The 23707-nt window shown below is 41.2% G+C and overlaps 2 protein-coding genes across 5 annotated transcripts in view; one reads left to right on the top strand and one right to left on the bottom strand.

The window, feature by feature from the left end:
* Positions 1-13615, bottom strand: part of BICRAL (BICRA like chromatin remodeling complex associated protein) — a 47249-nt gene extending 33634 nt beyond the window's left edge. For 2 of the 3 annotated variants that reach the window (XM_062571885.1, XM_062571887.1), the window contains exon 1: positions 3959-4247. The gene's annotated coding sequence lies outside the window, so the exon portion shown is untranslated. Of the gene's footprint in view, positions 1-3958; positions 4248-13600 lie in introns of those variants that run through there. The other variant, XM_062571886.1, reaches the window with a different exon arrangement.
* On the top strand, positions 13547-22988 carry TBCC (tubulin folding cofactor C). 2 transcript variants are annotated; one of them, XR_009957863.1, is made up of 3 exons: positions 13547-14868; positions 18457-18619; positions 22877-22988. XR_009957863.1 is itself a non-coding variant. In XM_062571890.1 (2 exons), exon 1 carries the CDS (start codon positions 13777-13779, stop codon positions 14833-14835), a length of 1059 nt encoding a protein of 352 aa, XP_062427874.1. In that variant the 5' UTR covers positions 13547-13776; the 3' UTR covers positions 14836-14868; positions 18457-18889. The 2 variants fall into 2 exon arrangements, 1 of the variants encoding a protein (XP_062427874.1); XM_062571890.1 differs by lacking the exon at positions 22877-22988 and having other exon boundaries at positions 18457-18889.
* The last annotated feature ends 719 nt before the right edge of the window (positions 22989-23707 follow it).

Here is a 23707-nt window from a genome sequence, read left to right as displayed (position 1 = left end):
CACATACAATACACTAGCCAAGTGCTCACAGCATGGGTTCAGCAGAAGACATTTAATGTATTTTATCATCATCCAAGTGATTAAGATGAAGTGCATTTCTAAAGCACAACTGGGCCAGTCTATCAACATAGTGAGCTTCTGCGCTTTTGAATCAATAAAAATGTAGAGTACTACTCTCAGAAATATAGGAAGAGGGAAAAAAAACTTTTAAGCACAGATCTGGCCAAAGGATTACATCTAAAAAAGAATAAAGCTAGTGTATTTAAGTTCTACCCTCCGAACATCTGAACTCAAATGAAAATGCATTTTGCTTTAATGTGTGCAGGTCATGGCAAAGAGCATGTATCACTGTCATTTTTATTATACTTTTTGTCTTTTTTTTTAAATGAATTAATGAAAAATCCACAAGGAATCTGCCAGCCATTAGTGCATATTAGTGAAACTTTATTGTAAATGTACATGAACATTAAAAAAAAAAATAAATCGTACTTTGCAATTCAAGACCACTGCTAGCAGTTATACAAAGTAACAGCTTTAAGAAAGGGCAAATTTCATGCATTAAAAAGTTTTCTGAAATATGTAGATACCATATTCCACACTTGATAGACTTCAAAGAATTGGTAAGACTTTTGTCATGCGCATCAGTTGTTTAAAAAACTAGCAACATTAACAATGTTGCCCTCCAGAAAGACTTTAGAAAAGTTCATATTCAGAGATTTTTTCAGACTATATCAAATAAACAAAAATGTTTATTTCACTAGAAACGTTGTTCAAAACTCTTCAGCACTAACAGGCCAAAGACTTAAAAGGCCTTAGAAGTAATCCTAAATAATAAAACCTGTCACATCCTTCAGGAATGAGTAAGAGGCACAGGGAAGCCCTCCGATGATGTGTCAAAAAGCATAAAATGAGAATTCAACAAGCATTCCACACTCCTTAAGAGGTCAGCACGAGTTGATTTGGCAGCATACTTGCTGTTCTTTAATATTAACAATGTCTGAATTCAACTCAAGCATCAAAAGCATGGGTCAAATTATACAGAAAGTGTCAAAACCTTGAGGGGGTCTTGATCAAAAAAAGAAAAAAATTCAATCCTTTCACTAAAAAAAAATCACACAGCATCAAATCAAAACCAAAAAAAGCCTATTAAAATTGAGCTGCAAAGTTTAAACCATTTGGAAGATTTGGGAGGAAAATTACTTCATGTGGAATTAAAAAAAATCATGAAAAGGTATCAGCCCAAGCAAAAAAAAAAAAAGGCCTACGAAGAGAGCAACAGGCATAATGTGTTCACCCACCAAAAGGTTATTCACCCTTGAGTTCTGTGAAGATTGTTTTAAGGGTATTTAAGGTTCTTTAATACTCTAATGATGATTACTTTGTCATATGTTACCCTAGAACACTGTTTAAAGATAGGTTTCTTCTTTACTGTTATGGTGTAATTTTTGGTCATCAAATCATTCAGTGGAAGAGGAGGTTTTTTCAAACCTACTTTTTCTCCCCTTCAACTGTGCACGCATACTGCGTCAAGAAATAAGACTTTAGAGGTGTATATAAATAAGACAAACTCATGCTTACAGACTTAAAAACTAGGGGACCAGGCCCACTCAGGCCTCTGGAACAAATTAAGCAAGTTTAATAGCTCACAGGATCATGGCCCAGGGTTACTCAAGGGATGAGGGAGGTCTGAAAGTAAACAGATTTAACCTACTAAATAGCCTTTGCCCCAAAATCTCCACCCTCCTTTTTCACTCCCCTGGATACAAAGAAAAAAAAAACTATCTCCGCAAAGCACACCGGGGGGGGGGGGGTCTCTTACGTCGATTTTCTAAGGAAAAAGAGTTTGGGGGAGTTCGAGAGTTTGCAGACAGGATTTCTCGGACCGGCAGGGCAACATGTCTGACACACCGAGAGCGAAGAAACGCCTCGGCAGAGGCGCGGCGGCAACGCCCCGCGCGGCGCAGTGACAGCAGAAAGGACCTTAAAATGGCGCCCGTGGGGGAGGAGAGTCACAGTGAAACTGCGCAACAAACGCTGGCAGGAAGCCAGACAGCGCCATCTTCCCTACTCTTTCTCCCACTCCCACACGCACCCGGACCTGCACGGCAAACGCTCACAGCCAAGCCCAGAGCAGCCGGAGCCACTGCTGGAAGACCTCTCCCCTCTCAAATCTTTTTTTTCATTCTAACGTTATTAAGCCCCGAAAAGACGAGGAGAATTGGGGCAGTGGGAGCAGAGAATCAGGGAACCAAAGGCCTCAAAACCTCGTTCTTTCCTTCCCCCAATGGTGCTCTAATAATAGATTTAAATAAATACAAATATGTCCTCTGTAAGTCGGTTTTGTTCGTTTTTTCACATAGTTAGAGCTGCCTTACTTCCGCCATAATCCGCAGCTTGTAAGTGAATTTAACAAATGTCAAAAGCAAATGAAAACTAGGCACTTAAACACCCCCACAACCCCGAAAAGTGAACTGAGCACTTCAACAAACCCCCCGGACAACTCACCAACTATAGTTTTAGCCACAAGTAAAAACAGTATTTATAAAATATTGCTTTAACTATCAAAAATAATCCGACAGCACAAAGCAGCAGATTCACATTGTAAAGGAAAACCAAACGGGTTACTCCAGAAAGAGTCTTGTTTATTGTTACGTTTTAAATAGAAGCATTACAGTTAAATAGTCTCTCTCCAAAAGGAATTAAAAAAAAAAAAATCGAAAAAAATTGTTTCTGAAGAGGAGAAAAAAGCGCATTAGCCCAAACCTACCGCCCAAGAATTTCGCGTACACAGAAAAAGGAGCACAGTTTCCATTCCTTGTTTAAAAGCGTGAAGCACAGAGCAATTCAGAGGAAATTGCAAATAAAGAACCAAAGAAATCAAATCAAATCTAGTGGCGACATTAAAAACGAGGAAACGAGTGAAAAATAAATCCCCAGCAGGCACAAATCTGAGACACAAGCTCAAAGAAATGACAAGATTAGGGTGGTGGCAAGCGGAGGGGGGAAAGGAAAAAATTAAGCCAGGAGTGAAAAAGAAAAAAAGAAAAGAAAAATCCTTCCCAGCTGCACAGTCAGGAGAGAGACGAAGTGTCTCCATTTTCCTGAGGAGCAGGAAGAAAGAGTGTTTCACAGACCACAGAGCTTTAGAGAAAAGCAAAGAAACGAGGGGGAAAAAAAAAGAGGGAGGAGATTTGAAAAGATTATTTTTCTTTCTCCCTCACACACTCTCTCTATCCCCCTCTCTCCGTCTCACTCTCTCTCTCACACATACACACACACACACTCTCTCCCTCCTCTCCTCTTTCCATCCCTCTCTTGATGGCCATCAAGGGGGCGGAAAATAAAAAAAAAAAAAAGACAACAACAACTAATTTTAAACCGGCTCAATCAATGAGTCATTAAAAGAGATTTTTCTTCCCTCCTCTTCTGAATTTGCATGGCATCAGCAAGAAAAAAAAAAAAAACCCACCCCAAACCTCTCCCCTCTCTGCAGCTATCAGCCTGGACCTGAAACCTTATCTCTCTCTTCGCCCCCCCCCCCCCGCCTTTATTTTAAGAAACAACTTTTTTTTAAGTGCCCTCAGCAGCCACCACCACTAGTCTCGCTGAAAAAATAAATATATAGTTCATTTCCATGTGAATCCACATCTGCCCAAACAACAGCCACCCACAAAACATCCCTCTTCTTCCTCCTTGTCTCCCCTCTCGCTCGCTTACTCTCTAGATATATATTTATATACATAGCCCCAGAGCCAATAGCTCTCTGGGCTGAAACCTAATATCCTGGTTTTGGCAACTCCTGGTTGTTAATTTGCTCCTCTTTCTTTTCTGTCTGTCTGGAGATAGATTTCCCCCCTCTCTTTTCCCTCCCCGAAGGAAGGGAGGAAGGAGGTTGTGTGTTTTTTTTTTCCTTGAAATTTTTATCACAAAATTATAATACACTCAAAGGGAAACTCACCGTCATGAAAAAGCAGTGCCTTGTCAACGGGGTTTCTTCGCCATCACATCAGGGGCTGGCAGTGTAAGAGAGAGAGAGGGAGAGCGAGAGAGCGAGAAAGGGAGGGGGGAAGAGAGAGAGCGAGAGAGGGGGAAAGAGAAGAGAGCGAGAGAGGAGAGCGGGGAGCGGAGCCGGAGCCGCCGCTCCGCGGAGAGACAGCGCGCCGGCAAGGAAGGCACGGCACAGGCACGCAGCCGCCACGCTGACATTGCGAGCTCCCGGCTCCGGCGAGCTCCTCGCTTTTCATTTTTGAAAGTCAGTCCCTTTAAAAAGTTTAGTAGTGCTTTTTTTTTTTTTTTTTTTTTTTTTTTTTTTTTTTTAAGAAAACTGCAGATCTGGCCAACTGTACGTGTGTGAACTGTTTACTTTCAGTTAAAAGTTGGGGTCTGTTTTGGGTTAAAGGAAAGCAAAAAACCGTTTGCTATTTTCCACTAAAAACATTTTTTATCAGAGCCTGGTTAATTTTCTTCATATTATAGTTGTAAACCTCTAGACAGTTTGGGGAGGAGGGGAGTCCCCAGGAACAGATCTAATGAAAGGTCACCTTGAAAAAGATGAGATTTCACCCTCTCAGAATGCATGCGACTTCATATATATTTAAATATGTTCTTTTTCTGTCACCTTTGGTTGAAATAAATGACACATGAATTCCAGAGACAACTGTATAAAAAGGAAAAGTTTGAGGTAACCTAGAAATGCTGGCTTTGACTCAAAGCTTACAGCACTGGAAGTTCACTGATAAAATTCTACAATTTATTTCACTTAACAGTATTAATACACTTTGTTAAAAGCCTTATTATACAAAATCAGTTTGACTTAAAATACTCACCATATTCTTCCATTAAAATACCATTAATTTTTATATTCAGATCTTACAAGCCTATTTTATTTAAAATAAAAATATTCTGATTTAAAACATTCTTAGGGTGAAGAGATACATAGGCTAATGATTTTAAAACAAATCTAAAGACCATTTTTATGCTAATAATTGTAATTCCCAAGGACTTACAGGCAGTGGCCTTTTCTTCTTAAAAAACTGATTTTATTAAAACACCTTAGAGACAAGGATGAAGACTTTATTTAGCAACACATTCTTCTTTATTAGCTTTACATCTCAGAAAACACCAAGTTTTTAGGTTTTTAATACAACGACTTGAATACATTTATGGGTAGTGTAATAATTAGAACTTCAGTTGGCCAAAAAAAGTTGGCCAAAAGACTTTTCTAAAAATTCAGTGTCTAAGCATTGTTTTTGAGGAAAATCTGATTATCTTATTTTTTAATTAATTGAACCATTTCATACTCAAATGTGGGTCACAACGGTTAAGCCTGGCTCCAAACTTGGGCTAAAGCCTAGACTCACCTGCCATCCGTGTTTACATACACAGGCATAGTAGAAAATTCAGGTGAAGTTTCAAATCACTCCCCGAACAGCAAGGTCAAGCCCTAGCAAACAGACCTTAACATGAGTCTAACAGATCCTTCATGCACTCCAGCCAAATCGAACATGAGCATGGCACAACCTACACCATCAGCCAATATGCAAACTTCACTTTTTATAAATCCAAGATGGACATGAATAGCCAACAATACAGGCATAAACCCTGCATGTCAAAGGGCTCAGCATCCTAATTGCTCTTACAACGCACACTTCTGAAACTAGTGCGAGCAAATCCAAGAGGCCAAACTCCAAGGTGCTTAACTCCAGCAACTGTTTCAGGAGGCCAAACTCTGCCCCAAATTAAAGCCCGCTCAGCATCACTGACTTTAGAGAATTCCGCTCAAGTAAGAACTTCCGACGTGGAGAGACCCTCCCCCCCCCACACACACACACCTCTCTCCTGGTTTGGCTACCAGGAAGGAGCTGTGCTTCAGAAGGACACAGCTATGAGGCAGGATATGAGGCTGATCAGTGCATTCTTTCCCTCCCAGCCCTGCAGAAACCACAAACAGGAAATAGGCAATACAAAGAAGAAACAGTAGGAAAAAGACAGATGATTTTGAATTGATTCCATTATCATAAGAAGCACCAGAAAGTGTACATAAATTATCAGATCGTACCATAACTTAAACTTACTTTCCCTGAAGGATGTTTCAAAGCAGTGTTAGTAATAACCTTGATAAACAGGGACAGTACAAAACCGGAAGGAGAGACAATGTCTACACAGTGAGGCACCCTGAAACTACTAGATTTCTCAATCTACATATGGCAGTGAGTTTAAGGATGAAAACCCTTTAACTTTGTCACTGAGTGAACAAAACCAAACTAGAGCCCATTATAGCCCTCCACTCCCTCTGCAGAAGCAAATTTGCATAGATTTCTATATTTACTTCAGTAACAAGTGTGGCTCAGGTAGAAACAGTGAATTCAAAAATCAAGAGTTGGATGTGACTTCATAGGTCAGATTGAATTGAAGTATGCACTTAAAATTAATGTTACATTTACACTAGGAAGTTTGAATTCTGTTTTCAACTGTAATATAATCTCTACTGTGCTACTACAGAATTTTCTAAACCATGTTTTTAAAGAATACGTGTTGCCCTTTGCGATTAAATATTCATGCTTTTTTAAGAGGATCACATAGTGTTTCTGAACTGAATATCATTGCCCAAGAGCTCCCCCTTTTCTCACTGCCTTACTACCTTAGGGGAAAAAAAAAGTGTCAAAGTTCTACCCTAGCACCACCTGCCCAGAACAGTCCTATTCAACCAAAATCTTATTCTTCATATTAGATGCATAAGAGAAATTCAACATTTCACATATGTAACAACTACTGCTCTCACAGGTGTGCAAAGACACCAAATGACATTTGGAGTCAACTGAAATACATAGCCTTGGGATGACACAGTACGCAGAAGTGAAAATTAGGCTTAGATATTGAGAGGGAGGCTTAGCTATTGAGAGGGAGAACTTAAGTGAATACAAAATACTTTCTTTTTCATTCTGTCTCCAGCTTTCTCCTAGGTCAAAGTCATTTTATTATTATTTTGCCCATTTCTCCTGCTCTTTACATTACATGCACTTCCATTCTTGTACAATCACAAGTTAGTACCCCCCAAAAAAAACAAGCAACAGCAAATTCAGAAGAAAGAGTTTTAGGAGCAAACTATTTACATTAAAGGATGAATGCCACAGTCATCCTAAGATTCCTGCATGAATAATTCCTTTGTACCTTGAATTCACTGCATCCTTTCTGAGATGCATCAGATGGGAAAGAATGCCACTTGCTCCACTGCAGCTTGCTCTGGCTGCATCCATATCCCACAACTACTACAGCTCAGTTGCTGTCAATTCCTCCTCCCATGCTTCTTTACCTCTCCATCCCTTAACATGCTTCTGTATCAGCTCATCATCAGACCCACCATTTCTCCGCTATTTCTTGTAACAATTAGTAACTCAGATAAGTAAAAATAAGCAGAAATGCACAGAAACAAATAGGTTCTCATTAAAAGTATAACTAACAGAAAAGCAGAAGTCACTATGTTGTTCGGAAGTAGGGCATTCAAATATAGTAGCATGAAGGGAAACAAGGGCTTTAACTTGGAATATAAATACTATATATCACATGCAAAATACAGTTCTTCCATAACCATATGAACTCCTGTCACATTTTGAACAGTTACCACCAATACTTAGATCATTCATCAGTAAAAATTTCCTAAACCTTATGAATTTCAGCCTGATACAATGCCTTAGTTGCATGAAATATTACCTACAAAACCAGGTTCATAATTGCATAATGTAACTTATAAAAGCCATATGACTCCAATATCAATCATATCAAATGCATGAATATCTAACCAATAAATATCTTAAAGGCTGAATGGTTAGGATGTGGGTAGCAAGAGAAGGTAACTAAGACTGAACCTCAGAACAAGAGAGTTATCAGAAAAAGACAGGTCTGAATGACTGGTGATTGCATGAGTTTTTTGATGAATCTGAAGAGCAGATTCTGCAGCACTATGTTTCTGTACAACAAGGACCTAAGTTTTGAAAGGCTATCAGTAGAAACAGAGAAAAATATGGTGACTGAAGCTCACATTGAAACAAATAACATTGCAAAATTATTACTGGAACATATCAAGGATAACTATCCCATGTTTTAGGTAAAGTATTTAAATGGTGTCATAGATACCTTAAAAAGGAGAATGAAACATCAATAGCTCTATCTCCTGAGTTAGGAGCATAGTTCTAAGATATTCAGCCACCAGAATGCATTGACAAAAAAACAACCCTCTAGTACAGTATCTCAAAAATAATATCCACAACTAAGACTGCCAAAATTTATAAATGAAATTTACATTAAAACACAGGGTAGAAAATTGGGAGAAGCTCATATAATATCTTTAGCTTGCTTAGCGCAGGCGAATGGCAGAGAAAGCCTTAGCTCCTCTCTGCTTTGAAAGTAGATGGCAGTCATTTCAGTCAGACTTTTTGCTGTCGCTTGGATTACATAGTGTGATTTGCCTTAGGTGAATTTGAAGTAAAGAGCAAATGCAAATAATAGGAAGAAACAGGCTTCCTTGAATATGACAGCCTACAGATCTTTTTTTAATAGACAGAATAAAAAGCAAAAAGAATAAAACTTTAGTTTTGTTTATTGTCAAAAATATTACAGGAGAGCTAACAGAAAATCCATAAAGTTGGATCAAATGATTACAAGTTCATTCAATTTAAATTAATTATAAAGATAAATGGAACAGGTCTGAAACTCATATTCACAGTTCCAAAATGGCAGACTTTGATATAGTACAGAAAAAATAAAAAATAAATAAAAGGAGAACTCCAGAACTATGAAAACGAGTACCTCAAAAGGATACATAGAAGACAGCATCTGTGGTTTACATGCTTAGACTTTGAAATTTAACTAATGTCAAATAGCATGCTAGAATCCTAAATATCAGTTAGATATTTAGTAGACCAAACCTATGTGCTCTTTTAGGCTTAATCTTTTGTGTTCAGTGTATTTGGGCCTTGCTTTATTAATCTTGAAGTGTGTCTTGTCATAAAATGCTAATGCTTTGAAGTTAGTTCCTGGTTTTGGAGGATGATTCATTTTCATATAAATTAATGTTTCTCCACCTCTGGCATTTGAAACACCTAGTTCTCAGAAGGGACCAGCACAGACTCATTTCAAAATGAGTGCACCTGGACTGATTGGTATATAATTAGTATCTTAAGCATTCCCAAGGATTACATTTCAAAGCTTTAGCATTACTCACAGCAATTAAGATGCACCCAATAAGTTTTATAGTTGCTGCTCTAACTCTCTAATCAGTGTTCTAAAAAACACACATATTTTACATTGTCTTGCCTTTCCATATGGCCAAATATCTAAAGAATATCATTTTAATCCAAACAGAAGGTTTTTTGGGAAAACAATCAGTATGTCAACCATAATGTTAAAGGAATTTCTTATTTTTTTTTCAAAAGCAGAACACAAAGATACAGATCCATGACAGTCACTTCTATGAAGCCTATTGCACCATGAAAAATTTACAGTGTACAGTATCTTAAAGCCAATGATAATATAGCTTACATCTCACTTTAATGCCTGATCAGAGTGCCAGAAGAGTTCAAAGAGTCCTTGCTAAAACTGGCAGTAGAATACTATGGTTGAGCAAGGCATTGAAATACCTACTCTGCAGCCAGAAGTAATTATGTGTGCCTGCTAATCTCATCTGGAGAAGCTCAATCTATCAGGCATTCAGAAATCACATCTATCAGAATGAACTCCACACAAGACTCAGTAGGTGCTGCTTTTCTTGAAAACACAGCTAAAAGACTAAATAGCATTTTTTGTGTGTTATGATGCAACGTGCATGTATCGCCCTTCAGAATAAAAAAAAAAGTCAGCATTGAAGTACATAATATGTGATAAGAAATACATGCATTTACTTCTTTCCTCTGCTTGAGAGAAACGCATCATCAGATCACACCACAGCTATGAAGTTACTAGCTTTCACAAGCTAGGGAACTGAGGTATCCTTCTCAGGTTTAAGAATCTGCTTTATAAATGTGGACACTCAGTTGCCTCTGTGGACGTCACTTTTATATGTACCCCACTCTTCTTAGAAAAAAGATTAAATGAGAAAGGATCTCGAACTTTCACCTGACCTATGCAATACAACATCTTATTCAAAATACTATGAGTTAATATTGCTCAAAGTTAGTTTAAATCAATATAGTATTTCCAAGTAGATAGCATTCAAGACTTATAACCACGTGATACCAACTGAAACTTGGAAGCACGTGTATTGTAGCTTGTTTCTGAGTCCCATAGGGCTAGACCCTAGTAAGCATATGCAAGCTGCAGTTTCACATAAGGCAAATCACACTGTGTAATCCAAGTGACAGCAAAAAGTCTGACTGAAATGACTGCTACCCACTTTAAAAGCAGAGAGGAACTAAAGCATTTCCATAAAAAAAAAAAAAAAAAAAAGTAGGAAAATTTATAAGGCAGAACCATGTGCTTTGCTTTTATCTAATATTCTCAAGCAGCTAAACTACTTACTGCAGTTTACCAAAAGAGTTCAAGCCTGAACTAGAAGGCTTACTTTTTATTCAGGTGGTTACTCTTTGGGGAATTGTAAACCCTCTCTTCTCTGCTACATATAATGGAATGTGTTAAGCAGCCTTCAGACATAAATGTTGCTGCCAATAGCATCCATAAGAAAATTACCAGTCTTTGCATTACCACAACAAAAGTATACCACCATCAATTACATCAAAGCCTCAAATTATAAGTGTGGAGAAGTAATTTTGGAACATCAAGATGAGAAGGTTGGCAGAGTTTTATTGCTCCCTTTTTAGGATTTCATTATGGTCATACACTTCACATTCTTGTATCTGGGGTTATTTTGCTTGTAACCCCAAAATCATTTGTGTGCATTAGCAATATGAAAAGATTCACTCCCCAAAGCTCATATTCACAAGTGTATTTGGTCCTCATTAATTTAAACCTCCAATCACTTCTAGAAAACCCAAGTCAGCACACTTAGCTTTCTGAGTGACCCAATGCAGTAAAAAGTAATCATTATACACCAACTGAAAATCTAGACTTACGTTTAATTTGACTAGTGTACACTAGTGTTTGCTTGTAATCTTTACAAATACAATTCTTTTACCCGCTGCAGTTCATATTTGTGCAAGAGTAACCAAGTCATACTAACAAAGGCTCCAAAACAGCAACTGGATTTGCAGATACTGAAGACAGCTGAAGACTGGGTTTTTTGTGAATATTTTCATATATGCGTTAAGCCTGTATATTACTGTTACTGTCTGTGTTACCTACACTAGTGGAAACACAAGGCAAAAAAGACTTAGCTAAAATGAAACTTAGACACCTTTCTTATGAAACAGGACAAAAAAGGATTTGGTTCTTTTCTACAGTGACTTAATTGTACCATATGCATGGCTAATGTAACATTACTGGGTTATATTAGGAGCAGATTTGACTGCTATTTATTAGCAAAAATGTCCAAGTTTTACTAAATGCATCATTTAATATATTTCTAGAAAAAAATCTTGAAGTATGCTTTCTCACGATGGAGAATTCTCATTTTCTACAGCATAAGGGCTTTCAATTTTAAGACTTAAAACCTCATTGTTCAGAAGCGAAATTCTGAACACGTTAGCTTTCCAGTGTTAAGACAGTTAAGTGCTGTAATGCACTGAACACTACATTACCCAGCCATATTCCAGCTGAACAGACTATCACCTCTAGTTTGCTGGCAATCAATTACAAAAAGGCAGTGCAGATCCTCTGCAATGACTTTGTCATGCACTAGTTTTGCGACATGCTTTACCAACCAGCTCCAAAGTTGATGTTATTTAGACAATCCTTTGATATCCCTCAATTTTGTATTTCAACCATGACAATGAAGAATGAATATTATCTTGCTATTTTTGTGCATGTCCTTCATGCATTACAAGGATGCGAAGGCATTTCACTGCCTTTTCCTCTGCCATCCCGACCGGGCTGACTTTATTACGTATAAGGTTCAGGTACTCCCTACTCTCTAACAGCACTATATCATGTCTGACACAGAAATTAAACCCTGTGTTCCTCAAGAGACAAAAAACAATAGCTTGAGAGAAGACAGACTAAATGCTCGCCTTAACTATAAGTGATAGAACAAGCTATACATCCAAACAGGCAATTGGCAACATTAGCCAAAAAATGCATGCTACCACCAAATATAGGATAGTAAATTCAGAATAGCTTCTCTGGGTTTATCACATTTTCGTTTTGGTGGATAGTTGACAGTTACTTTAGGTAATTTTGAAACATCAAGGGAAGGGAGATATTTGTAGAACTGCAGAGCAGTTCCATTTGTTGTCTTATATTTTAAGAGTGCTTCATGTCAACTTTCTTTGCAACAATTAATATCCTGTGAGACTGAGACATGGCAGTTCTCAAAAGAATACATCAGAATAATGGTCACTCTTCTACTTTGTAGCCAGGAAGTGTACTTTAATGTTCCTGCTGCAATTTTATTTAAAACATGTTTCTTAACTATAAAATTTAAAGAAACATGTGAAGAAAAGATCTTCCTTGCCATTGCTCTCTACATAGATTTCTGATACAGACCTCCTTCTAGGGTGTTGTAATCCACAGGCACTGCTCTATTTTCCCTCCACTAAACATTCTTCCGAAATAAAACAATCAAGAGATCAAATACACAGCTAGGAAGAAAAACAGTCAATTTGGCAGCACCTTTGCCGTTATCGTACGTATAAACAGCCTCTTTCATAAACTACTGCAGAAGAGGAAACAATAGGGAAGTTTTATTGAGCGTACTGCATTTACAGAGCCTCCTGATGGCATCTGCAGATGAGGCTTTCCGGAGGAGCCGCCCGGCGCTCTGCAGATGCCTGGGCACACGCACACACCCGCAGGCACCACGGATGCCAGGGCAGGAGCCCGAGGCCTGCCCAGGTATCCTGGCGGACCTCCAGAGAGCATGACCCAAGCCAGCCCTCCGTGTCAGCCAGCGAGGCGGCGCTCACCAGCAGCGAGCAGCCGCGCAGCAGACAACCCGCGCCATCCCCAGGCACGCCGGCAGCACGGCCTGAGCGGGCTGTCAGCGCCAGCCGTTACACGCGCACCCCGCTGCCACAGCGATCCGCCGCGGGCGGCAGCGGCCGTGCTGGCGGCCGGCCGCGGGCAGCTCCCCCCCGCGAGGGACCGCACCGGCGGGCGGAGACCGCCGCGGGCGCCCGAAGCCGCGCTGCCGCCGCGCCAGGGCCCCGCCCGAGGCCGCCGCCGCTTCCCGCGCCCCTCAGCGGCAGGGAGCGCCCTCCCAGCGGAGCGACGCGGCGCGGCCGGGGGCGCCGAGCCGGACCGGACCAGACCGGACCGGGCCGGGCCGCCCCGCCCTAACGGCAGCCACCGCCCCAACGGCCGCCGCGCGCCCCGGGCTGGGCCGGGCGCGCCCGGGGAGCGGCCGCGTACGCGCGCGCGCACGGCAGGAGGAAGGAATAGCTGGAATGGGGGGGGTAGGGGGGGGGGTGGCAGGGGGTTATTTATAGCCCGGCTGCTAATTTGGGAAGCGGGATAACAAGCCCCGCAGACCGCAGCACCTGACGCCAGGACTCACCCCATCCCGCAGAGAGGCGCCGGCCCCTTTAAAACCGCAGAGACCCCTCCCTCCGGCCCTCCTCTCCTCCCCCCACCCCTCCCCTGGCCCGCCAATCAGCGGCCGCCACGCAGCCGGGGCCAGCGGCAGCCAATTAGCGAGCCGCTTAGTGAGCGGCAGGGAGGAGAGGCCGCAAGATGGAGGCAGCGGGAGAGGATGTGGCGCCTGCCGAGGGGTTGCGGGCTCCGGCCGCCTTGGTGGCTCCGCTGCAGCCGGAGGTGGCTGCCGCGGTGCTGCCGGAGCGGCTGCAGCGGCGGGAAGTGGAGCGGCAGCAGGGCGTGGAGCGGCAGCGGCAGAAGAAGGAGGCGCAGGTGGTGAAGGAGGAGCAGAGCGAGTTCTTCGTCGCCGCCTTCGCCCGGGAGCGGGAGGCCGTGGAGGCGCTGCTGGCGGCGGCGGCCGCCGCTGAGCAGCTGGAAGAGGCGGCCGCCCGCGTGCAAGGGCTGCAGAAGCTGCTGACCGAGAGCGTGCGCTTCCTGGCGGCCTACGAGGTGCGGCAGGGGCAGGAGGCCCTGGCCCGGCTCCAGGGGGCCCTAGCGGCCAGGCGCCAGGAGCTGCAGCCCAAGAAGAAATTCGCCTTCCGCACCCTCAAGAAGGAAGTGGCTCCGGGCAGCGAGCAGCGCCCCGCGGAGCCTGCCCAGCCTCCAGCCGCCGCGCCGGCCCCCGGCCACGGCTCCGCAGAGGGGGACTCGGACGGCTCCCCGCTGTGCGGGTTCAGCCGGGCCGAGAGTGAGGAGCTGGAGCTCGGCCCCGCTGAGCTGCTGCAGCGCGATGTGGTGCTTTCCGAGCTGCGCGGCTGCCGGGTGCGGCTCCGCGGCAATGCCAACACGCTGCGGGTGCGGGACTGCCGGGGCTGCACCGTGCTCTGCGGGCCCGTTTCCACCTCCGTGCTGGTGGATGGCTGCAGCGACTGCCTCCTGGTGCTGGCCTGCCAGCAGCTCCGCACCCATCGCACTCGAGACAGTCGGTTCTACGTGCAGGTGACTAGCCGTGCCGTGATCGAAGACTGCACTAAGGTCTCTTTCGCCCCTTACTCCTGGAGCTACCCTGGTATCGAGAAGGATTTCGAGTCTTCTGGGCTGGACAGGAGCAGGAACAACTGGAACATAGTGGATGACTTTAACTGGCTGGCGAAGGACAAGCCTTCACCCAACTGGAGCCTGATTCCTGAGCTGGAAAGGATCACCTACTGGGACTGACTGCAGAGGCAGCTTGGTGCTGATTGAGAATTGGTACTGAAACGCATTTATTCACAAGCAGGAGGACTTTGGTCTTCAATTCGCCATAAAAACAATTGCATTTGGTATACATTGTAGTTCACAATTTAAATGAATAGATTCAATGATTTAAAAGTACTAGTGAAATGTCGTTTACTATTCTGAAACTACTTGCTGCTATCTCTATATCTATATATATATGTCCCTGTGGAATTTGCCCACTACTGCAATACCTCATTGCTGACTTCTTCCTGTGGAAGGTGGGGCAAGGGACCTTAGTACAGGAATGAGAGGGAGTCTCTGCTAACAGCTGTGCTGCTGTCACTCACCCAGACAAAATAGGAATTACCTGCAAGTAGTGCAAGCTGTACTGGAATGGAAAAATCAAATACCAAAATTTTCCCATCTTCATGGTGCTTAAGTTACAGACCACAGTACACTTAACATTACAGGGAGTGAGGGAGAGAACTTCTGTGAGCTAATGGAGGCAAACTTAAGGAAGGAATTTTTAACAGCAGGCATTATAGGAGACTGATGCCAATCCTAGACTACTTTAACTGTGGACCAGGTTGTGCTAATGTGGATGAAGTCTACAAGTTGTCTGTTAGGCTTTTATGTCAAGTTGGGTAATAAGTTTGAAGCAAAAGAAGACTCTTAATAAAAACTCAGTGTTTCACTAATATATTAATAAATGGTTGGCATTAACAAACTATGAATAGTAAAACTTCAGTCTGAAACTCTGTTACTTGAGTGGATGTTCCTTCTGTAAACCAACAGCTTTAACTTGAGTGTTTTGAGCATACGTTTAAGGGCATACACTGAGTTTGAAACTTCAGGGAAGGTATTTGTTCAGATTTGACCTACTGCTATGCCCATTTTGCCTGCATGTCAGACAATAAGCCCTTTTTGTGGTAAGAGCATAATTTACAGCATCTTGCTACTGCATGTAAAGCGAAGTGTTAACTCCGCACAAGGAGTTAATGTAGAGATAAAGTGCTGTATTCCAAATTCAAAATTAAATATTATCTTCCATAAAGGCAGTAATATATTAACTTCTCATAGTCTCTATTTTTTCTCTCATTTTCAATACCAGGAAAAGCATGAGCATTATGTTGTGGCCTAATCTTCTTACAACACCTGTGAATGGTGAAGTAACCAGTTCCCATACATAAGGTGTACGTAATAGTTTTAGATTTCCAAAAACGCTCTTTATATTGTGGCATTTTACACCTAAGAAACATCATGCCTTAGAAACAGCTCAGAGCTGAACTTAAATTTCAAAATGTTTATGCTGTCCTGCTATCATGTGTGTGCCTCTGTAAGAGAAATGAATGCTAACTGAACTGTCAAAAATTGTATTACTGCTATGAGTACTTGGAATTTCACCTGAGTGCTTTTGAGCAGCTAAGAAGCTTCTGTTTGTTTTTAATGTATTTAATTTAAAAGCAAAAATATTTTTTCTTACATTTTTGCAACTTTTCAGTTTGTTATGCTGATGTATACTTCTTAACACTTTGCATTTTAAGTATCTGTTTATATCCCTTTAATGATGGTTTTCCTTTGCACTGACAGCTTCATAAAATAATTTAAAGACAATATTCATTGTCTTGCCTTACTGTGGTACTTTTTGGTATTTTTTTAACGTCTGTTGTTAAAGGGATGTTGGCATATGAAGTTCTCAAATATTTTAATTTTAACAAGTACATCTAAGTATAGAAGCTGACCCTAAAATTTTGTGTGTTGTTTGTGGGGTGTTTTGGGGAGTGTTTGTTTGTTTGGGGTTTTTTTTTTTTTTTTTGGTCCCCTCACATACCCTGTTTGTGGCAAATCAGTCCTCCTCATGTCCTCTGGTTTTGTGATTACGGGATGTTCAGTCTGATTTTTTTAATAACTGCAGAAATTCTTTCGTTCTGCTAGCCAAAACCCATCCAATTTTACTTGCTATGTCAGGTTGATGGACACTGGTAAATCTAGAAACGTAGATACTGCTACCAGGTTGTAGCAGATATCAGAGATGGAGATTTCTCAACCCACTTTACAAACTGACAATTAAGTGTGTACCTGTATCAGCTGTTGGTCCATACCTCAACATTTCTGATCTTGCTGCTCAGGCAGTGTGCAGTACTGTCTCAATGAATGGAGCATGAGTTAAAAACAAGACATTCAGATTTTAGTTTCACTGTGGTAGACTTTTTCCCTTTTGAGAGGTCAGCTGATAGCCAGTTCTCAGTGTTTTTCTTCTCAAATATTTAACTTTCATCAGACCAAAATTGTTAGGTAAGACTCTTTAGGAACATTACAGAAGATGTTTCAGGTAACTGGTGCTACTGTTAGATACACACTTTTCCCTTGTAAGGGCTGTCATTACCTTCATAATAAGAAATGGGTAACTGAATCTTGATTTCAAGCATGACGTAAGGCAATGTAATTTCAGAGTGGTAGGTCTGTGAAACTGCTTTGTCATTCTTGCATGTGTATTTATAGTTTTAAATATGTAGTTTATATATATATATACACACACATACAGTTTTATGCGCTTCCATGTACCTTTTCTAAATTTTATCTCCCCAATCTAGAATTATTTTCAACAAGGAGGGATTTAACTATTTTGAAGCAGAAGAGTTATGTTATTAAATACACTGTGTGTGAACATAGGCTATGCACTAGAAAATGCTATCTGGCTTATTTGTAAACTGTATCGCTATAGAAATAGCTAGCAACCTGTTCAGTAGCTTTTATCTAAACAAAAGCACTAGGCTTTACTATCTGATGAATTGATATTTTTACAATACTATTTATGATAACTTTTAATAAAAATACATATGGAAAAGAAAGTTGCAATTAGTATAACCACTATCAGGAGCAGATTGTCATCTGCATGATATGTGTCCCAGAGGAAACATTTCACAGTGATGACAGTGGTGCAGATAATTCTTGAAATACTTGTGTGATGTCCTAGCATTCTGCAAGCAGAAAAATAACATCTACTTTTCACTTGAGAGGACATCCATTCTTCAGCCAAATCTAGTGGAAATTAATAATTCATACGTACTGAGAATTAATACGCTCATTAAGTTTTTACAAAGTATTTAAAAGAATGGTAGGATTAAACACAAAAATGTTTTATAGTTATATTGAGTGTTACGTTTCATAGTGTTAAAACATTATGAAAATGTTTTCCTTAGCTATTCGTTAATTTCTTCCACTAAGAGGAATTTTTTGCAAATAAAAATGTTGACACAACTCATTAGTTAAACGTTTTGAAAATAGGGTGCTGCTGATACTTTGAGAGGTCTAGACTGCTCCAGAGTTGCTGAGATTATTTAATTGGAGCTACAAACTGAGTAGATACTAAACACTGAAAGACTGTGAGAGTCTGGTTCACAATATTTGTATCTTCATAGTATTTGCTTACCTTTCTCCTCAGCTGACAAAGTCTTGACAAAAGACATAAGGAAGATAGTTTCTGCTCTCCAGATAAGCCCTAAACTATTTGTTCAGGAGGACAAAACATAGCTCAAGTATGTAAGCGATGAAATAATAAGTTTGTTGAGAATGTCTGATTGTAACGAGTGAAGTGAGTGATTTTGTGCTATTTTCCAGATGACTAGAATGATGATATGATGGAGACCCTCATACATCTCATCCAGGCAAAGCTACTCAGAAGTGAAGTATTTGTGACGGAGGACACTACGCTGTTAGAGGAAGCTGCAAGTTGCTGGGCAACTGAATTTTCCTGAAGCTTGTACCTGAGAAATAATCACAGGTAAGATCGGGCAGTGTTCGCGAAGTGGTTGGTTTCAGGAGTTGGGCCTGGCTGGCTCTCAGTCTTTCCCAGTTCAAGGAGACCTGGAGTGCTGGTCTGGTCAGAGCTGCTTTGCGTCCCTGCTAATCACAGCTTCGAGAAAGGAGAGCAGCCTATGTACTCTTTCTTCCCTTGGAACAAGAAGCAATGCTAACATGAAGAAAATTGCCTGACAACATCATCTAGGTCAGGAGTTAGAATTGTTTTTCCTTTATGTCTAACCTGCTAGGGAGAACTGGCAAAAATCCCCTCCCCCAGTGACCCATGGGGGAAAAAGGTTTTGAATTGTGAAGGCTGCGTTCAAGCCTGCATACTGAAGAGGTTTCACGGCTGAGTGGATGGCTGCTAAAATCGGGCTCACAGTCTTGCTCCAGGGAGGGTAAAAGCAGCCAGAACTGCTTTGAAAAGAAATTCTCTTATATAGGAGCAGGATGAAGACTAAAAACAGTGAGAGGCAGGGGTCAGGCAGAATTCAATGGCGCCCTGCAAAAGAACATTTTAAGGAAAGGTAATTGTCCTGCCCGTCAGTAAGAAAGCGATGCAGAAGGTAGTGCCTGCTGTCAGCTGCAGTCAAGGTGGTCCTAGTCAGCAGTACGAGTGCCAGCTGACAGCTGAAACCATAGCACCATTAGCACCTTTTGGTCTTTGTCTATAGGGGACTTTGTCAGTAGGATCGCAACCTATATTCAGCAAAGTCTCCTCAAGAACTTGAACTCTAGTTGTGGCTCATTGCCATCAGATTAAACAAAGGAACTCCTTTAGAAATACACTCCCTAAAAAATTTAATTCTGATGATAGGATTCAAAAGAGCCAGAAAAACAAATGCCTGCCAGGGACATGGTTATGACTGTGTTACGAGGATAAACACAGAAATATTGGCACAATAAAACTGGATATAAATTGGCCCTGAATACAAGGCCAATTTGCAAAAAAATCAGAAAGTTTCTAAACATTGGAGGATAGCCGTCTGGAATAATTTTCCAATGAGATTCATAAGAGCAAACTCTTGGTTTAAATACCCTTGAAAAACAATCTGCAAAGACAGCCCATCTCCGGTTGAAAGACTTACAGAAATCTTTAAAACAAGTGTAATTACCTTCATTCTCTGCAGCAATGTAACTCAACCTTTTTAAGATCATATGCATTTGAGAATGAAGTAAAATGATTTTATGCAAAAATACACAAAAATGAGCATATAGAAGCCATTTTGAGACAATTATTTAGCATTATACAGAGTTTCACATGTTAATATTTGGTGATAGTATGGAACAGACAAATGGGAGAAAGTTCGACTCCAGAGAAGCAACTGCAAGTTTTGTTGCTGCTTTCAGTGAGGCCAACGTTTCATTCGGACATTCAGTCCCGAGAGAGGTTGCCCCGCTTGGTTCCCACTGAGGCTCCTGAGCAGTTCAGTATATCTGCACCTTGTTCTCTGAAGACCAGAAACAAAAAATAAGTTATCTGCATTCTCTCTTTATCCAACCCTGTTTTATTTAAATAGGTTCTAGTGTGGGATAGTTTCTTCCTATTTAGGCAATAACCGTATAGCAACAAGGATTTCATCCTTTCTTCCCTCAGCAAGTGCTGACCTAGGAGCTCACTTACTATGCGTGGCACATCAGTTTCTGTTGGCAACATCAGCTTCTCGAGCAGTACGCTTGTATTCTCTCATGCTGCATGATACCATACATGTGGCTATCTGTAATACTGATGATACATTTGTATGCACTGTATCTATATATTTTGTGCATAACAGCCCAAGCAATGGATTTAGCAACTTACATTTCATAAACACCATTTCTCATCTTTCCAAAATAAGTTCCTGCAACAGGTGGAAACAGATACCTTCTTCCCCGCAATGAAAAACAGCCACTTCGAAAGAAACAAAATAAAAGCCCCAAGAAAAACACCTGTTTGATATCACAAAGCAGTGTGAAAGGAACAGATTAGATCAGGATTTTTTTTCCAGCTAAAAGCACTTGCATAATTTAGGTACATGGACTGTTCCTGTTTAAAGAGAATTTGACTTTTATATATGTTTGGCTTTTTACATATGCCTAAATACTTGGACTGAAGACTTTGAAAGGAGCACAACTGATTCAGCACTGGGCAGCAGAGTGTATAGCAGATACCAAGTTGTACTGTTAGCTGGACAGGCTGGAGAGTTGGGCAGAGGAACCTTCTGAAGTTCGACAAAGGCAAATAACCCTAGGCACCAGTACAGGCTGGGGACTGGCCTGCTTGAAAGCAGCTCTGTGGAGAAGGACCTAGGAGTCCTCATGGACCACAAGTTAACCACGAGCCAGCAATGTGCCCTTGTGGCCAAGAAAGCCAATGGTCTCCTGGGGTGCATTAGGAAGAGTGTTGCCAACAGGTCAAGGGAGGTGATCCTGCCCCTCTACTCAGCCCTGGTGAGGCCTCATCTCGAGTACTGCATCCAGTTCTGTTTTCCCCAGTACAAGAGAGACATGGAGCTACTGGAGAGAGTCCAGCGTAGGGCTACAAAGATGATCAGATGATTGATTAAGGGAGGGTGTCAAGCAGATGGGGCTGGACTCTTTTCAGTGGTGCCAAGCGACAAGACAAGAGGCAATGGGCACAAACAGAAACACAGGAAGTTCCGCCTGAATATGAGGAAAACCTTCTTCCCTGTGAGAGTGACAGAGCACTGGCACAGGTTGCCCAGAGAGGTTGTGGAGTCTCCTTCTCTGGAGGTATTCATCCACCTGGATGCAATCTTATGCAATGTGCTCCAAATGACCCTGCTTGAGCAGGGGGGTTGGACTAGTCCCTTCCAACCTCAACCACTCTGTGATTCTATGAATCATCTGCATTTAAAACAACCTTTTCCTCCCTCTCAACATTCACTGATAATTTTGTGGATTATATTCAGTTTAGAAGGCATAGCTTTTCCAAAAGATATCTGTATTGCATTATTATCCATAGAAATGATAATTTTTTAGCAACATATTTTGAACTCAAATACTTTAATTGGCAGTTCTGGCAGATCAATTACGATTTGAACATTTTGTTCTAAATTTTTTTCTCCAAAATGGCATATGAATTATACATTTGAGTTTAATATGCAGCCTCTGAGGGGACCAATAACTCAAACATTCTCGCTGCAATCAGCTTGTATCTGTTACGGCCCAGTTTCAATGTTTTGTATTTGAAGTAGGAAGAATTAGTAAATCTGCCCTGATTAAAGGCAAATCCCAGCCAAAATAAGCATTTGTAAGAAGACAGATGCCAGGCAAAAATACTTTTCTTCTTTGCACTGTCCATACTGCAAAACACTTCCTGATTATCCTCCATAACCTTCTTTTTTTTGTAGGTAATTCTACTTGAGACAGCCCTCAGCTAATCAGTTTGAATCTGTTAGATCTGTCTATCTGTATTTTTATATTGGTCCCAGCATGAGTTGGGCACTTCCCAGTTCTAGAAAATATGAACAAAATGAGAGTACTACCTTCAGAGAAGCACAACACTTGGGCAAACAACATTCTTGAGAATTAGAGGATTGCCTTTTTCTGTCTGTAACTCCCTTCTCTCTGTCTTTAGGTCAGTCTCCCCACCCCCACTGGCACAGGTTTTTGTGACTTTTGCTACTCAACATTGATATATTTGTCAGCTAGATTGCACTGTTGGAAGCACTGCTTTATCAGTCCTTGGCCTGAAGTTTGCACGGAACTTGTCAGCTGTATATCTGGGATAAGCTAGAAGCATTAATTCTCAACTGTTAAAAGCATAACTTCATTTTTTGAAGCAGATGTCAACATATAGCACATGATTTACTGTCACCAATCTCTTTTAAAACTTCAAAGCATAGTGATATGATTTGGTATGTGGGTAGTTTTGGTCAGTCTGAGCTCCCATCTGGTACTGAATTATTCAAACTACTTGGATAAGTACAGCAAATTTCCAAATCTCAATTGTTTTGGTTGTGTGGATTGTTCTCTGTGACAACTTCAAAGGAGCCAAGGTATCATTTGAAATCTTGAAGGTCTAACTACAAAGCGTTGGACTGCCCCTTCTTGGACATCGGGTTAATCACTGATCATCTCCTAGAAGGCATTAACTTTTATGAGTGATTTATTAGGACCCCTCCTGTTACCTTTGTTTAAGGAGAGGAGTAAGACAGAAAATTTGGAGGGATTGATGAGCACTGAAGTGTGCACTATATGTTCCATTTCACTGTTTCTATTCCCAAACTAACAGGAAGCACCCTGCTGAATACAGTCACATACATAGTTTTGATTTATCGGTTGCTCAGATCTACTGTGAACATCTGAATGTCAAATTATTAAGGTAAGAGCTATTTAGACTGGCATCTGTGCTTCTGAATACAAATGTCCCAATATTCAGAGCGACACCAAGCTTGCTTACATCTGCTATGTGCAGGTTTAGTATTTCTTGTCTTATTAAGTGCACTGCATAACATATTTCAATGTATAGCCCTGTGATTTACAGACCTAATATACAGTTCTCTTTCGCTTACTTGAGTTTCACTCTATCATCACTGACAAGAAGGGAAATCATTTCAGGTTTATTTATGTAGGGCTTCCTTCAAGCTGTCAGATAAATACATCCTCCAAACTATCTTGTATTTTCTAGCTGAGCCCTGGAGGAGTCAGTGAAATGTAGCAACACGCACTGCGGAGTTATGTGGTACTTCGCGGAGAAGCCAGAGGAGATGTTCTTTCAGTATTATTGTTTACTGCACATAAGTATTTTAACAGGCTCTCCAGAGAAATGGCACTTTTCTTCCACTTTATAGCAAGTAAAAAGAATAGCGCCAGATAGATACTTTCCTTCTTTCTTTTACACACTTGCTATTCACCTGCAACAGCAGCAGAGCCCTACTGAGCAGCAATTTCAGAAAATCCTAGTTACCAGCTGCTCTTCAGGTCCCTGCAACAGTGCCCAGACTGGCAGTTTTTGACAGCCTGGGCACTCAGCTCTGCTCCAGAGCATGGGACAAGGATAATTTGGTGTTTACTGGGCCAGGAAAGGTCTGTCACAAAAATCTTTTATTACTCAGAGCAGTAA

Source organism: Rhea pennata, chromosome 3 (genome assembly GCF_028389875.1).
Source record: "Rhea pennata isolate bPtePen1 chromosome 3, bPtePen1.pri, whole genome shotgun sequence".
Classification (NCBI taxonomy): Eukaryota; Metazoa; Chordata; class Aves; order Rheiformes; family Rheidae; genus Rhea; species Rhea pennata.
This window is presented reverse-complemented; position numbering and strand designations above follow the sequence as displayed.

Coding starts and splice junctions, on each gene's coding strand:
- TBCC (XM_062571890.1), top strand. CDS start 13,777: ATGGAGGCAGCGGGAGAGGATGTGGCGCCTGCCGAGGGGTTGCGGGCT.